Consider the following 17916-nt stretch of genomic DNA (forward strand, 5'->3'; position numbering starts at 1 on the left):
TTATAGTATTTCGAACTTTGCAGCTTGATCACATAGAGTGCTTCCTGGCTTCGGTATATTATTAATATTCAAAGTTACATTTTCGAAAAATTGTATGAGTTCAATATTTCGGAAAATAACTTATGTCCGGTATTTTGATATTGTTCTATGTATGTACATTCATGACGTTGTTGAAATAATATATACCAATATACTGTTCTTTATAGTTCCTGGACCAGCCCAAAATACAACTGGTTGATGCAATATCACACGGTGGTCAGACTGCTGAATATAATTTAACGTTGTGTATGAATAGTATGTTTAAACGACAAGAACAAGCCGAAACAAGCTGCATAGTTTTTATAATAATAATGATAATAATAATAATGATAATAACAATAGTAGTAGTAGTAGTAGTAGTAGTATTAATATAATAAGTGCTCAATAAAACTGTAGATCAATAGTAAATTAATAATTAATAATAATTATCACTAATAATAATGATAATTACACGCCACTTCTAATTAATAATTACTGGAAATATACAAAATGTGTAGAAAAAGGAAAGTAAACTGTTTTTATAGCTTATTCTTTAAGGTAAATACATAATCGTGTTATGTAGTACCATGTGTTTCAACACTTATCAGAATTTGTTTGGACATACAGGGAACCCAATGTGAAGTAAGATACTCAATGCATGATTTTTGGAATTTGTAACACGGAATGAGAAAATTACCTGCCTAACACAAATCTTTTTCCAAAATGTGTCCGTGTAGCATGTGTGTTAATGAACATGTAGTTGTTTGATATTTTAACTAAAGCATATTAATTAAATAGTGTAAGATCTATTTATTGCTGAAGAATACCGATTCTTGTACATCCGACTCAATAATTGTAACTATACCAACCAACAAATTATTCAGATCAAACGCTGAATTTTGTGCACCAGTATTTTCAGTAGCACCTTTATAAAGTGCAAATACAATATTGATATATCATTTTGGTACATCTTATTCCGTGCTGCTTACCCAATACTTAATTTACTGCTATTTGTGAGTTCTCTGTTTGTTCCGCAGATCAATTTTGAAACTCATGGTAGGTTTATGCATACTCTGTAGTATTCATATTTATTTTATGTATAATGGAGTAACAATAAAGCAATATGCAAGGTATGAAGACTACTTTGCTCATTTGGAAAGGGGATTTGAAAACAGCATATTTTCTGAAGGGACTTCATAATATACAGTAGCAGCATTGTATTTACTAATCAATGTCTTTCTTACTTCCAATCCTAGAGAAATTTTAATGTTGATAAATCGTGTTCAAATAAAGGTAATCATTACAGTGTGAAAAACCAGCATTCAATATAGTGGAAGTGATATTTTCCATAAAATTGGTCAAGTCATATGCTTTTCGAAACCCCTAAATGAGTCTATTTTAATACAGTAAGTATAGTATTACTTATATTTCATAATCTGATTAGCCGATGAATATCCCGCTTTTATGGTTGCTTGCATCCATTTGTAATATTTCTCTCATTACATACAAACTTTAGCATAGCCTTATATTATAATTAAAACAGCATGGTCAGCAATGTAAGAAAATCAACACAGAAGATGCATAAAATTGAAGATTGTTCATGACATAGGAAACCCAGAAACTATGTCTGTGAATAAGTAGGGAGGACCAAAAGTACGTATAATTCTAGATAGTTTCTTTTAAATAGCATATATTAATGAAATCTATAATTATATTACTCGCTGCAGCTGACCATTCTGTAATAATGTTACAGAGCAACTAAAATCGTCAAAATTTCAACATGCCCAATTTTGTCTACTTATAGATTAATTATTAATTATCTTTCTTATGATTATTACAATTTTTCCTAAAATTTGCCTAATTCCACCTAATAACTTTGAACTACATGATCGGTTTCTCAGTCAATGTACGTAAACTTTTCTTTCTAATATCAAATTTTAAGTGAGCTGATGCCGAATGCAGTTTTGACGATCTTAGTTCAAATATATATATATATATATATATATATATTTATATATATGTGTATATATATATTTTTTCTTTTTTTAAAATTATTTACGCTGTAATGACTGACAAAGGTGACAATTGTCAGTAGATATACGACAGTCACTCTAGGTTTACCCTAGATTAAAATTTTCTCACAATCTTCATGGAATAGACGATATTATAGCAAAGAGATAACGTGACATGTGTATGTAATATTTTAAGTAATAATGACAACTATGAATACATCATATGTTAATGTTATTAATCATTATAGTATATATCAGTAAATATTAACCAGTAAATAATAATCGTCATAATATAATGAAGTTATAAATACATCACAGAGATTTATGTTTTTTTTTTTTTTTAATTATTTTCTTTTATACATATTCATGTTGCATTAATCGAGAGAGTGCATTCGGAATCATTAAATTGAATCATTCATGAACAGTTTGTTATACATAATCTGCCGATACAACTGCGGCTCTCAGATTATACTCACGATTAACATGCACTGTCTCGATATTACCCTTTTCAGTTAATTATTCAATAGGTTAATGGATACGAATTGAGTGTTCAACGGAAAACCAAAAAATTGTTGCTAATATACGTCTTTCATTTATTTCATGTAATATCCATGTAATCAGCATGTATACCTATGCGTATGGTATGAATTTTGATTGATTTCAAAGCAATGTGACGATATACCTACGTTACCATTATTAAAGTGACTATGAGCTCCTGTATATGTAGTGGAAATTTGCGTAATTAGATGTTTGTTTATGTATATTAACTACAAACGTTTACAATCAAAGTCAGTGGCAGTCTGTTCTGTGGTAACTGTGTTTACGAAGTACAATCAATCATGGCTTAAAAGTATACACGATTAACCATTTTCACACGTACGATGTAAACGCAGTATGAGTGAGGAACTTTTTATTTTACTTTATATATGCCCGCAAATACCAGTTCATTGCTATAATAAATTATAGGCTGATTTTCTTTACTCCAGGTTCGGATGAAAGTTTGGTCATGTATTTGCAAATGATCACTAGTTTACCGATTTTCCTTTTTATACAATTACGATAATGTTTACTGAATTCGAATGATGATTCAAAGTGGATCAAAATGCAGTACATAGTTTGCTAAATATTTTTAGGATGTACATACTATGCTTTATGTGGTATAAAAATTGGATCTTACAAATGCCAAGTAATCTCAATTGAAGAAAAGTAATCATCACATCGAAAATTGGAAATGATTTTCAACTACCATCCTATCCTAAAGTAAGAGAAAACTGTCTACTACCGCTAACGTTTCACATTAGTAACCGGGTATCATTTTCATATCAGTTATAGTCTGCACTGATTGTAGAATAAGAAAAATGTTTTTCAAACAGTTTACACACTTTCACAGTACTATAATATATTCCTTTTTCTCCACGCTTACTCGCCCATATTAAATACTACTCAGTTCTGTTCCTGTTTGCAAACTGGAACCCATTTCCTCTCCATCATTTATACTAAATCCTAGCTATCAGCGACTGAATCTTGCAGGTGATGATAAAACAATACAATACCAAGCATGCTGCAACACAGTGTTTTCAACTACAATTTTCAATGAAATATTGCATGAAATGAAGAAAGTATCGTCGTGATGCAAACATGGTATTAGATATACTTGAAAAATTTTTAAAGAAATATATTGAACAGTAGAAAGAGCCGTATTTCAGTTGGAAAATTTGACGTCTTGTAAGGAAATTCACCTCGTCAGTCGCCAATCGCGACAAAGTTCGAAATTATCTACACTTAATCTTAATTTCGTAATCGTTCACTCGTAATCTGCACAGCCTAATCCACTTGTCTAATATACTTTGAGAATTCAATGATGACTGATTAATGATAATGATTACTACCCAGCTACGCCCTGCAGGTCATATCCTATGATAATACGTTCAACAAGAAGTGAGATAATGCAGTTAGATTCAATGTCACATCTACTACCAACTATATCAGATGCACTACAATTTTAGTGAATTTTAAAGATTTGCTTCGTGCTGCCGGCACACCATTTGAAAAAATTTTAAGCTATGTTAGAAGTACTCAGCAATGAAACCGCTATTAAAATCGACTAATATACATATGAGTATTTATTGGATATTACTAATCCAACGCTTGATGAAATATTTAAATTTTATTTTCGAAAGCTAAGATTAATAGAATCGAATAAGTTTTATAAGTCTAGCGAAATATATAAAAAATAGTGGAAGAAAATAAGACACGTTGGAAACTATTTTCATGTATTCACTCACTTCTTGGATCTATTAAAAGACTATCGGAGTAGAAGCGCCGGCTCCTGGTCACCTAGCCAACAGCAACCTAAGGCTGAATAAATGTGTGGATAACATATCAAATTATTAACATTGTCAAATGTTCTAAAAATAACAACCTCAGTTGTAAACTGCGAGAAAAAAGTGAAATCCAGAAAATTAATATTTTCAATTGTTCCCAAACCCGATAAACTTTTCCACCATAGTAGTATAAAATATGTTGAAGATTATTACAACAATAAAGCAATCCATTCTCTGCATAGAAATTGGATTATGGAAATATAATGAAGTATCAGGTTTCAATGTTTAGTGAGTTCAGTGACTCATTTTTATACAAATTTCCCCAGAGAATGTTACTGTTTTCAGTTCGTGACAAGTCATTGGTGTAATCGTATCCTGCATTGCACTAATTTTTGATATCCGGGACTCTTCTCCGTACGTATATGCTAGGTGGGACGAAATTAATGCCTATCTGACCCGCTGCAGGTGTAAAGTTGGTAAGGTTGTATAATACTAATGTTGCATACGCTAATTTGAATGCTCGAAAATAATCTGATAATATAATTCAGATGTAGAAAAGTCATGAATCAAAACTGTGCCTAATTATTAAAAATTATTGCAATTTGGTATCTGCTCACCCTCCAATTTGTATAACGAATAGAATTTAATAAATAATCTAATACATTCACTAGAAATTTAGTTGCTAAGCCTACGCACACTTGGAATACACATTGAAGTAATCTTGTGAGTGGTAGAATGACAAAAAACATTGTGGTCATGCACGCACTAAGTCTCAAAGTTATTTTAGATTATATTTAAATATAAATTGTGTACGAATAGTGGTATGCCTATAGATGCGTGCTCTTGTTAAATACATATACATAAGCACGCACTAAGGTCTTTATGTATTTTTCATCATATGTGTGTGTATTTACCCACTTATTCGGTGTGTACTTGAATACTCGTTATACAGAACATTCCATAGAATCGTTTAAATTGCTATTGAGTAAAAAAATTTGGTTAACTTGGACATTAGTTACAAACTGACCACAGTCAGACAACTTCGAGTTATATTTTATTCCTTTCTTTCTGAGAAATCTATCGATAAGAAATATATTTCGTGTATAATAATAAAAGAATTGTGGAAACTTTGACGTTTCCCAAAGACTTGTTACTATGATTTTGAAAAGTAAGTTTACATATCCAAACTCTTAAGTCTTTAGACCAGATTCATTCAATTACAAACATTTAAATTTATTTATGATACACATATTCCACATAGAGTGAAGTCTTGAAAAATTGAATAAAATCTCACCATCACACTCTGCCTAGGACATTTTGTGTGAGTAATATTATTCCGAATTACCTAAAAGGCCCTGGCTGTTTCATAGAAAACCTTGGTGAGGTTTTTAAACGGTTTTCCTTGGAACCACCCTGTATAATTGCGAATAATCTGATTTTATGTTATGCAGGTAATTGGACTTAATAATCTTACAAGTTTTTCCCGTACGTAGCATACAGCAACAAATGTTGAATCGAGCGATGCAGATGTACGAGTTATTAAATGATTGCATGATGTAAGCTCACCTGCACAATGAGCAAAATAATATCTCTCGGTTTCATTTTTACAACAAGAAAAGGTACTTGATGTTCTTAGAACGGTGATATACCAGACAAACATCTAGAAAACACAGTTTCGAAATATACTGTTAAGAAACAACACACTTTTTACGCGAGTAAGCTCGTTAAATGCAATCAAACTAATACACGTCAGGCCCATTCTTTTATTTCACTTGTAGTAACCACTAATGCTACGTATTGAATAACTCATGCAATACAACATAGTAGTTATATTACTCTTCTTAGAGTATCGTAGTACCTAGGATCACGCGTGTCACGTATACAACATTGCTAATTTATATACATACAGTACAATACAGTTACAGAGTAGTGTCACATTTAATATTAATACGTAATATTAATCATTTTTTTAATAACTGTAATTATTCCATCTGCTCGTAACGATGATGGTATCATCAGATTTTTACCGTGTATGAATTAAACAATTCCTACTGACCTACTTGCCTAAAAAGTTACTCGATTACTTATTCTTAGTTCTGTTTATCATATTGTAGATATTATTTTCATATACTATTCTTAATATTATTGATCATATCGTTCATTACTCAATATCCGTTGTAGAAAATAATAATAATAATGATAATAAAAATGAAAATAATAGCAATAATAATAATGATAATAATAGTAATAATGATGATGATGATAACTGCAAATATCCATCATAATTGGGTATGAATTATTATTAATTCATAATATAAAAGTAACATAACAGAGAGACACAAAACAAAAAAAATTTACATACCAGGCCTCCCATTGGTCAGTCAGTCAGTCTATGAATATTCTGAACTTTTTCAGAGGGCGTAAAGTTTGCAAGAAACTAAGGTGGTGCACCGTTTTCCAATTGATATTTCAACGAACTGGTTTGAACAAGAATATTTTTTGAAAATAAATCATTTATCGGTGTGTCATATTCGAAACATATCTGGATAGGTGTAATCCTACCTGTGTCTACGTGTTACGAGGTAGAATTAATATCATAGCAGTGCTTCCAATCACTGACTGACTCTGTCATTCTAACTCTAGAGCTATATGTTTACAAAGGAACAAAAGTCTCGGTACTCGATATTTGGCACAGATTAAACAAAATTCAATGAAATTTCATAGCGGTGCGAAATCGAATGCGAGAAAAACGAATCGCAATCGTTTATATGCACTACATACTTTTATTACATCTTAATGTGTGTCAAATATTAAGTATGAATATTTTGATTTTTTTAAATTGTTATTATTTTTTTTGTAGTTTTCAACAATGACTAAAAACATTGAGAAACGTATTTTTTATCATCAGTTTTCTGTAACAACGTAAAAAAACGTAAACCTTATAATACAGCGTACTTTTAAGAATTAGGAATATTATTGTTATAATAATATTAATCTTAAGACTACCTTACTGGAGAAAAACACTTACTCGATCTGTGAAAACATAAAAACAATTGTCCATCGAGCGAGATTCAGAACAGGAGAGTGTTCTTTGTTAATTAATAGAATATATAGAAAAATCGGATGTATTTACAAGAAAGTTCGGTTATGTACGATTTTTTATGGGTGTACATATAGTGGTAATAAATACGAAACGATTTACTTTGACTCCGTAATTGCAATAATCAACCTTCTATGTGTCAAAACAAATAACGAAAGGATAATAATTATCTGAAATGGTCAAGTGTTGCGTCTGGATAAACTTTTTTAAGAAACGTTTACGAAGATTGCAGTGTAGTAGCAGAATTTCGATGATTAGTGTCGTATAGTGCACATCGACTTTAATTGAACATTGAAATTTTCAATGGATGTGTTCAACTCAGAAAAAACAATAATGCGTGACTCACAGTGAATACTTGACATCAATTATAACATCGATGTCTCATCTCATTCAAACATTGTTCAATGGGCAGTGAAAACTGAATTCAAGATCACGTAAGATTGATTAAATTTTGTGTCTAGTTTCTGATTCACACTATAATTTAACAGTTATCATTCAGTTTCCTAGTCGTATAAAATGTAGCCGTGAAAATTTCACATTTTTCAACAATTGTATATAAAACATCGAATTGCAGTATTTGGACCACTTTTCAAAGAATCTAGAAATTCTTTGAGCGACCATTCTTATATAATAGTAATTATTTGAACTTGGTCAGGAAATTCAGATGTACTTATGTGATCAAATTAATAAACTTTGACCCACATCCAACGCACTCGCAAATCTATGATATACTTGCAATACTGTAAGGAGTTTAAAGACTTGTTCACGAGTCATAATTTATCAATTCGCTTGGCGAATCTATCGCTATCGCAAAGTAACAAAAGTTTTGTTTGAAATGCCCCTTTCACGCAGAAATTAAGGATTCTAGGCATTAGATTCCCATTGAATCTTTGTTACATGATTTGGATTGGAAAACAGAATAAACTTGACTACAAACAGAAGGCCGTTGAAAATTGCGTATTAAAGAGTCGAGTAAATGATAAAAAAAAAAGAAAAGAATTTGCAACAAAATATTGAAGAAGTTATCCGCAAATTTTTAAATAAAGTCAATGTACTGGGATCGTAGGTATTAATGTTTTGAGCGTGGCGTGATGGACGATCACGAATGTTTGACAACGATAACACCAGGTCGTTGCTGGGCTTGCTGTTGAGAATGAAACTGAAGGAAGTTGTTCATTTCTGCATGTAGCAACCGTTTGGTCGTTGTCGCTGGTGCCACAGTTGGTTTGTTTGTAAGAGCTAATGGTACATCCTGTGCTGGTTCATCGCTGAACAGGTGATCACCTTCTAAGTGGCGTATCGCTTCGACGATGGTTTCCAGGTTTTGGCGTGATGTATTAGCAAGATATAGCCTTGCTTGTGGCGTACCATCGTCCAACGAGTTTGCTGGCGAGGGCAACCTAGAATACAAAAACAGGTTTACTTAAACAGTACTGAATATAAGGTTGTATCAATTTTACTTATGGCGAATAGATTTTGACGTAGCGAATTAGATGGTATTTCTATGGTGCCTCAAGGCAAGTTCCACTGCCGAAACTACCGAGATCACACATGGTCGAGAAAATGTTAGGTATACGAACCTTTCAACCTCAACTTTGGGCTCTGCTTTCATAGCAGCTTCGAGGACGCTGGGTAATCGCTGCGGTTCTACAGGTGGGGAAAATGGTCTTCTCGGACTTGTGGGTATAAACTGAGAAGGAACGTTTTTGAACTCAATTGGAGCCGTCGTGTACGTCACATGTGTTGGTGAGAACGATCCAAGTTTTTGTTTGGTAGGCGTGGAAAACCCTTGATTTTGAGAAAAACTACTAATCTTAGGAGTGCTGGGGCGAGACACTTCTTCTTTTATTTCATCTGGTACCATTTCTGGAAGTGGGGATGGGGATGGACTGGGATCTGGGGTTGTCGTTTCGACGGTTTGCGTCGAACCTACGGGAGGTAGAGCGACCACAGATACAACTTGTAACGAGGCAACTGCTTCTTCAGTTTCCTGGGCCATCACGTTGTCGGTATGCTCGATCACCTGCAGAACAGAAGGCAAATCATTAACTTTTGGATTGGTACCAAATCAGAGAAATTTCGTTCAAGAATGAATGTTAATTTCTATCTCGACATTTGAATTATTACTTTGCAGCACAAACCTCGTGTGGTTGATAAGCGATCAGTTGATTATCCCTAAATCTTTCAGGATAAATTTGACTTTGAAGAGCTCTCATCTGTTCCTCGACGCGTACCCTCGCACGACGTTCTCTTTCCAATTGTCGTCTCAACTCAGAAACGTCGCTGCTCGATACCGAATGTGCATCCGCAGAGACGGTAATAACAGATAATGGCTCAGGGGACATGCTCCCTAATCCTTCATCCCCGCTCTCGTTAACGTGCATTGGCAAGCTAACAACGACTGCTGAAAAAAAGAAGACAATACTATTCATATAATCGCTTGTGAAATGGTTTTTGCAGTATATTATTGAGAAAAGAAAACCCGAAAAAATGATTTCACCTATTACCTAAGGTGTCGATGATGTCTGACAATGAGCTATAAAATCACTACGTTCGAGTACTACGTATATCTGCAATAGCGGTACAATTTTTGGCTTGCACAACGATGCGCCGAATCTTTACCCCAGAAAAATTGAAAGATAGAAAAATTAGTAGGTGGGTGATCGTTACGCTCGTGTAAAAAGCCTATCTCGTTCGTTTTATCAGCGTTGATCGTCTGATACCCGTAATTTCCGTTTCCCGTGCCTACTCTGGGTCTAATTGCAAACAACGTCTGTCGTCTCATTGTCAGAATCGCTCTGAACGTATTCTGCGTCCCGGTACGTCACGAATCAAGGAAAATGTGCGTGACGTGTATGATTGTAGGGACAGCGAATTACACCTTCTCCCATTATGCTACGCGCTGTCCCCGGAGCTTAGATGCGAGCCACGCTTTCATTAATATACGACCTTTGGAGGTTCTACACGCAGGTTGCCCCGACGTAAACTCACACGCGCTTAAAAAATCAGAGACAGTCTTTCATTGCGTCCAACGGAAGAAATGGCCTCAGAAACGTCGGTGTTGAAAAGGATAAAGAGAGAGAGCAAGAGAGAGAGAAAAAAACACCGTACATTTGAATTGGGTAAAACATACCTTGGTTGTCAGCCTTGCGTTTTTTGATTGGTACGTCGCCTCCTTCGTGCTGGTTGACCAATCGCTTGAGTTGACAATTTTGTGATAACAGCTGCGTCTTCTCTTGCTCCAACTGATAAATGTATTCGGCCGTTTGCTGCAGTATCGCCGCCTAGAACAGACAATGGGAAACGGTCAAGTCGACAATCTGACGTAGGGATCGCCGAAAAGCTTCGTCGATTCGTGACAGTTGGATAAAGTCTAGTTGAAATTTATTACGAGCAACGACTCGATGCGCTCTCGTCTTTGTGACTGTAATCTGTGCAGAAGGAACACGTTGGATGTCCACTTAATTTCCCTGCGTGGGTATACTTTAGGTGTGCGACGTACAGGAAGTTTCGAACAGTATTCAGATCGTTGAACACAGATCGAGCTGCAGATTGGACTTCCTATTACGCATTGTCGCTTATAGAGGAAGGAAATAAAGAGGGAATCAAACATCGCGCATAAATCCCTTCGTACTTTTCCTCATTTGACCAGGTATAATGTGATTCGACTTTTTTCAACGAGCTGAGCCAAGAAGGTTGATTAAAGAAGAGTCTATCCTCGAATGCAATTTGCATTACCGATACGAGTATTTATCGAGCAAAATTTGCAAATTTCGAAGGGCTGAGAAATGAAAAACATTTTTCCATGATTTTTATAAAAGTAGTTTTATTTTCGTGTTGCGATCCCAACTCCTGCGGTCATGCGATCTTACGATTCCGTTTTTTTTTCTTCTTTTTCTTGCGCAGTGGTTACATGAAACAAGGGTGTCCGTTTTTATAATGGCCACTGCGATGAAATGCGCAAATTTACGACAGGTGATCCGTCTTAATATTTCATACCGTTCGTTGCTGCGGGGCGGTATTGCTAGAATTATAGTCGTATTGCATTTTTTTACCGCGATAATTCGCCGTTACATCGCAAGGGGATATACACTCAAATTGCATTTTTTGTAGCATAATAAAACCAGAGTTACTGCCACGTCCAAGGCTCTAACGTTGGTGGGATTAAATTGAAATGGTATTTCTTTTTTAATACCCATTGCGAAAGTCAGTTTACAACTTGTACGTCCTGCACCTTTTTTTCTTTCGTTCTCTCTTACATCCTTCCGTTCTTTCACTTTTTCACCATCGTGTGAAACAAAAAAAAAAAAAAAGAAAAAAAAACCACCGATTTCGAGTTTCGTTTACGGTGCTTGTTTCGCATTGCGCGCGTGCACGGTCGTAGGAATACCGGTAGCGTACCGCGTGATGTCAGGTCAACCATATTGTCACGTTGGCATCGGATATCACGTGTCGTAAACAAGAATGACCTCGAAAAGGGTTGACGAAAACAAAGCGTAAATTGATACGCTATGCCATGCCCGAGGGGCCGAATATTGCGTACCGGGGCTTCGATCGCGTTTCACACCTGCCAAGAGTCGACAGGTGGTGATCGAAGATATGCCGCCTGCAGGGTGCACCTTTGTCGTCTTTCGGGTAATTGCAGTCGGTTAAAAAGTGACTACATCTCCGTTCGACCGACAATTGCGCAATGGCAGCCCCTCGACGTTTCCTCGCTGAGCAAACTATCCGGGCGTTATCGATCTACGAGATATGCGAAAACCAGATTTCCACGACCCTCGACTCATTGGCGTTGAACGGGGGAAACAAACTGAATCTTACCACTTGCCGCCGCCCTTGATCCTCGTATCGAGTCGCAGGTAAAGGTTTCCTCGTCGATTACTCGACTCGATGATAGCGACTATCCGTATCCTAAGTAGTGGAAATTAGTAAGACTATACGCAATATGCGAATGGGTGAGAATCTTTTTGAGCGTGGAAAATTTCTCTGGTAATGTTTTAGCATACGGTTGAAAACGCACCGCGACGACACCCTCCGTTGTGAAACATTCAACCTGCAGTCCGAACAACCAGAGGCTCATAGTCGATTCTCAAAATTGCAAACAGTGCACATTCTGTCAGTTGTAAGTATGCCGCGACAAGTTGGTGTTTAATTGCCATATTGCGTCGCAGTCTGATGTGTTCACTACCGGGTGAAGTTGTGCAGTTACAGATTTTTAACAAGATTTCGATCAGTCGAGTAATTTCATTTAGCTAAGTTTCAGGTGAGTACGTTATAGCTCGTTAGAAAACTCGGCTGCCTGGTACGAGTGCGTGCAAGGATCATAAAATCGGTATCGAGTAACAACAAATACCGCGGCGGTAATTAATCTCGATTTCATTCTTCGTATCGACTTGGTCAAACTGTATAACGCAAAGTCTCGTAGTGTAGTACAAATACGTCGTAACGTTGGCCGCATTAAAACTCTGATAATCCTTCCACCATCAGCAATTGGAGATCGTTAATCCGGCGCAATAGGCTGAGCGTGATTCCATTTTCTGCATCGAAGCAACTCGAGCATAGTGAAAAATAAGACGTAGATAGTCGAGGACTTGAGAAAATATCATCTTGAATGCTACAAACTTTGTTTCAATGAGGTAATTGCTAATTTTAAGAATTACCAATACATGCTTAATAATATAAAGTCCAAACAGGCGTTTCCTCGTATTCTATCGATGTCGTATATTTTTCAATTTTTCTGTCCAATTATCACTTTGCAAAGTTGCAATTTAACGATTTTTCGAAAATTCCATCGAGTATCAAGTGATTAGAGGCAGCCTAATTGTATTAACGGAAGACGTACAATTATTACTGGATAGTTCAAACGGCAAAGTGAATATAATCATTCCGGGAGAATTCATCTGTTTTCAAGATCGGCCGTATCTAAATTCGTCTGGAAAATGCAATTAATCTAACCGAAAAGTGACACGCAATACGGAGCAGAATAACATTGGGGTCAACTGACAAAAAGACCGTACTATGCAGATGTTGGAGGTGGTAAACGTGGTACAAATTATAAGTTTCTCGTGTGAAAAGTTAACAGATTCCCTGACGGACTGGCTGTCTGACTAAGCTAGTAGCGTAACTAGAAGGTTGAAAATCATCACGTACTGTGTAATTTGAATTTAAATTTCCAGGGGTCACGACTTAGACTTGAACTTCATCGTGAAAAATGACAAGAGTCAAGAGTTCGACCTGGAAGAGGTGATCAACAAGGATGTCAGCACGAACGATAAGTTTTATCACAGACTTGTGATTCCCAACCTGTTATACTTCGGCGCCCTCCACGTAGGCGCGGTAATTGGTATTTACCACTTGCTGGTGAACGCCAAGGTACTCACAATAATATGGGGTGAGTTGAAATTGCATTATTCGTCGAAATACAGATATAAGAATCAGGGTGTAGGGCAGCCTAACTCCAACAATTTCAACAATTACTTCGCAAAACTTCTCCACTCCTTTATTTCCTAGCGTTTTTGATGGCGTTCTGTACCGGCGAAGCCGTTACGTTGGGGGCCCATCGATACTATTCGCACAAGAGTTTCAAGGCGACAACGGCTCTCAGGCTGGCAATGATCATTTTTCAAACGGCGGCTGGACAGGTTAGTGAAATTCAATTATTCGGCGCTAATCGCAGAAAAATCGGATTTCGGCAAACTCGTGCGCTCATTATACTCGAGTTAATAACAACGTTGGGTATCATAGTTATAACGTGATAACAGTCGTTGTGGATTCAAGATCAAAGCGCTTTTACCCCCGTAATGTTTCCAACCTCCTTTTCGGTTTCCCCCTAACTACCTTTTAATAGCTGTGCGACAATCAGGCAATATTAGGTATACTTCTCGCATTACAGAACAGCATGTATACTTGGGCAAGAGATCACAGACTGCATCACAAGTACAGCGACACCGACGCCGATCCTCACAATGCTACCAGAGGATTTTTCTTTTCCCATGTCGGTTGGTTGATATCCAAGAAACATCCTCTCGTCAAAGAGAAGAGCAAGTGCATCGACGTCTCGGATCTGCTCGATGACAAAATCCTCATGTTTCAACACAAGTGAGTATCCAACATCGAACACGGCGCGAATTTGATTTTAATATAAAATCGGCACGATTTTTCGAATCAGAAACGTGAAAATACTAACTAGGACATCATCGGCGGTTTTTATTTTCTCATTATATCGCGACGTAACCGTGGCTGTTCTTCGGCAACCAATATATTATATATATGCGGCTGTACGAGAAACAGATGGAAAGCAACTGATAAAAATTTACTTTCAGATATTTCGTACCGGTTTATCTACTCGTGGGATTTCTTTGTCCGACTTGTTTGCCAGTTTTCTGTTGGGATGAAAATTGGTGGACTTCCTTTTACGTCGTATACTGTCTTCGCTACGTCGGCATTCTCCATGCAACTTGGAGCGTAAATTCTATCGCTCACATGTTCGGCACAAAGCCCTACGACAAGTAAGTTTACGATCACCGATTCATTTCTAAATTTGCAAGTGTAAAACACTTGCGGAATGATTTTCGAGATTCAAACCCTCATGGTTACCGCACTCTCCGTTTATACTTGGGCGAATATGGATGAAATTCACAATTACCTGACAATTTCAGAAGAATTGTCTCCGTCGATTCCAACGTCGTTTCGTTTCTCACCGGCGGAGATGGATGGCACAATTACCATCACAGTTTTCCCTGGGATTGGAGAGCTGGGGAATTCAGTGTAAGGGGTGGTTTCAACACCAAGTTCCTGCAGAGGCTGGCGGATTACGGCTTCGCGTACGATTTAAAAACGGCCTCGGACTCGGTCGTCGAAGGGCATACCAAGAAGCACGGGGACGGAACGCGTCCGGTTGTAGACGTCGGGCTAAACGAACATGAAGATAAAAAGCCGAGAAACGGCGTCGTCCGCAACGCTCCGAAGGAAAAGAGCCTCGTAGCCGACTAAGGCTGCGTGTTTTGTCAGTCTTTCAACGTACAAGAGTCCTCGATCATTGAAGTATAAGCGCATTGATTGTCACGAAGGATAATCAGGATAAGCGAAGCACTGCGCATTTCACGTTTACGAATTCGGAACTTGTACTTGCAAAATTCCCCTTCCTTCGAAATTGAACATGCTCTAGAATAACTTTGAAAGAATTGCTTATTGAAATAAAATAATGCCATCATAATGCCATGTTACGCTATAAAAGTATTTTCACAACTTTTGTACATATATATGTGTATACGAATGAAACATGAAATTAAAAGAAATCGCCGATTTCCTCCCGTTTCCTCCAAATATCACCGAATGGCGTGTTTTTTGAAATTCTTAGTCCTAACCGGCGACGTCGGCGTCGCCCTCCTAAGCGTCGCCGTCACACGCAAGCGATAAGCGTTTGCATGCGTGCCCATGACATCACCCAACCTATGCCGGTTGCTTTTTAGCCCGCGGCCCCCGCGCGCGCAACGAAAATGTCCTAAATTTAGCTACGCACAGAAAAAGAGTTAAAGAAAGGCCGCCGGAGCAGCTCGCACTCGTATATACGCGCGAATTCTGAGAAGGCGTCCAACAATATCGTATAAACGTTGGCCGGATGCGGTTCGTTTTAATCTTATTTCTTCTCCATCCCTTTTTCACCTTCTTCGTCTTCTCTCGTTCTCTCTTCTTTCTTTTTCTCTTCCCTTTTCAAACCTATTTTCATTTCATGTCTTATAACGCTTCCACGCCTACGCACCAGAGAGAGAGAAGGAGAGAACGAGAGAGAAGAGAGACGAGAAAAAAAAAAAGTGCAGCCGGCATTCCTCTGCAATCTTCGTACTCAGAGGGTGCAGGCTATAATGCATGCTCGCGAATTATTAGGTACACCAGGCTCGCCTTTGCAGCTGCTGAGAGATCCTCGACGCGAAATATCTTGCGATTTGAAAAAGAAAGAACATTTTTTTTCACGTCCCCTGCGTTTTGTCGGCCTGAAAGAACATAAATTTACATACCTGCATATATATATATATATACACACACACATGTTTGTACGTGCATATGTAATACGTATGTGGTAACATTGGCAAATATTCTAATTTATTCCTATACTATAACCAAACCTGTATAATAAAGGTATTATATATGTACACGTAATAAACATCCCGGTATAGCCGAAAGGAATGCTGTTAGTCCGTCGTTAGTTCGAATAGATTTAGGGAGGAAATTTTTGCCATTTCGACGATTTTTATTCTTTTTACTCTTGTATTGAATTTTAATTGATGTTAGGACGAAGATAATGAAAAAAAAAGGAAAGAAAATTGGTCGTAAATTTGGTAGAAATCTCTCAACGATATAATTATATATATATACATATATATAGTTATAAGCGACCGGCGTAGTTTAAACAAACCAAAGACTGTGTGCGTAGGTATATCTCATGCCTTCGTGTTCCGCGTATTACCCAAAGATTCCCACAATCAATGAAACCTGGTAGATTTGTTTGCTCAGTTACGGACGGGCATGAGAGGACGGAGAGAAGAAACTAAAATTCAATTAGCGTTCTTCCTGAACACCGTCACGTGACGTGCTCGGCAAATTACAGTCTGGATCAACGATGGTAAATAGTAATTGCATCAATGAGGTAATTAGCTGAATTGGCCACATGTACCGTCCATTAATCGCGGATGCATGAATCTCGAACCCGAATCCCTGCATACATATTTAATCGTTCCGGTTATACGCCGATAAGCGGTTGCGTCAAGTAGTTACCTGCCTAATTATTCGCTGAATCAAATCAAGTCAATTCCGTAATGGGTACACCCGCCTACAGTTGTTGCAAAATTCGGTAGGTAAAACAGTTTCCTCTGTTACATTGCACGCGCCACATGTAAACTTGTAATGTCGAGGCACAAGGTGCGATGCTCATTTTGGCCATTTACATAACCGCGGGATGTGACTTAACTATATAATTTGATTTACGCTGTATCATTCGCAGCTTATATACGACTTTATACGGTCCATCCTAAATCTAACGGATCCAACTGTCGGCGAATACGGGACGGAGTAAGTAACGTGTGTCAGCTCTATTAACACGTATAGATATACGACTGTGTATGTATAACAGTACGTAGGTATAGTTGAGACGGCGGCAGGGAGGAAAAGAGCGGGATGAGGGGAGGAGGGCTTCTGGATACGGTCGACTCGGTCAAAGTTACCTCGCACGTGCCGAAATCTTGCAAATATGTATATACATATATATTTGTTCCGCAAAGCCGACTTGGGGGCCAAGGCAGCGATCGCGGAGCGGTTCTTTCGCAGAACGCAATAGAGCCACTAATTGTGCTTTCGCTTGCAACCACTGTACGTATGTACGTATTTATGCCTGCTGTAACGTGGGTTTGTTATAACGCGATAGGCATATTATATTCTCGTCTTCGAGACGAACGGCGAATGAGCA

General features: G+C 37.3%; 2 protein-coding genes across 7 annotated transcripts in view; one reads left to right on the forward strand and one right to left on the reverse strand.

Annotated features, from left to right (window-relative positions):
* Nucleotides 1-2066: 2066 nt before the first annotated feature.
* Nucleotides 2067-17916, reverse strand: part of LOC107226636 (helix-loop-helix protein 11) — a 188096-nt gene continuing 172246 nt past the window's right edge. For 3 of the 4 annotated variants that reach the window (XM_046734202.1, XM_046734201.1, XM_046734204.1), the window contains exons 3-6: nucleotides 10588-10738; nucleotides 9596-9858; nucleotides 9035-9477; nucleotides 2067-8854 (exon numbers count right to left, since the gene is read on the reverse strand). In XM_046734202.1, coding sequence (XP_046590158.1) covers nucleotides 8554-8854; nucleotides 9035-9477; nucleotides 9596-9858; nucleotides 10588-10738 — 1158 coding nt within the window. In that variant the 3' untranslated portion in view covers nucleotides 2067-8553. The remainder of the gene's footprint in view (nucleotides 8855-9034; nucleotides 9478-9595; nucleotides 9859-10587; nucleotides 10739-17916) is intronic. The other variant, XM_046734203.1, reaches the window with a different exon arrangement.
* LOC107226635 ((11Z)-hexadec-11-enoyl-CoA conjugase) lies at nucleotides 12632-15777 on the forward strand. 3 transcript variants are annotated; one of them, XM_046734206.1, is made up of 7 exons: nucleotides 12632-12858; nucleotides 12942-13090; nucleotides 13631-13845; nucleotides 13965-14095; nucleotides 14347-14552; nucleotides 14777-14962; nucleotides 15113-15777. In XM_046734206.1, exons 2-7 carry the CDS (start codon nucleotides 13086-13088, stop codon nucleotides 15444-15446), a joined length of 1077 nt encoding a protein of 358 aa, XP_046590162.1. In that variant the 5' UTR covers nucleotides 12632-12858; nucleotides 12942-13085; the 3' UTR covers nucleotides 15447-15777. The 3 variants fall into 3 exon arrangements, with proteins under 3 accessions (XP_046590162.1, XP_046590161.1, XP_015523002.2); XM_046734205.1 differs by having other exon boundaries at nucleotides 12632-12814; XM_015667516.2 differs by having other exon boundaries at nucleotides 12632-12717.

This window comes from Neodiprion lecontei, chromosome 3 (assembly GCF_021901455.1).
Source record: "Neodiprion lecontei isolate iyNeoLeco1 chromosome 3, iyNeoLeco1.1, whole genome shotgun sequence".
Taxonomy (NCBI): domain Eukaryota; kingdom Metazoa; phylum Arthropoda; class Insecta; order Hymenoptera; family Diprionidae; genus Neodiprion; species Neodiprion lecontei.

Coding starts and splice junctions, on each gene's coding strand:
- LOC107226635 (XM_046734206.1), top strand. Junction 14,096..14,346: donor TTCAAACGGCGGCTGGACAG/GTTAGTGAAATT, acceptor CTCGCATTACAG/AACAGCATGTATACTTGGGC. Junction 14,553..14,776: donor ATCCTCATGTTTCAACACAA/GTGAGTATCCAA, acceptor ATTTACTTTCAG/ATATTTCGTACCGGTTTATC.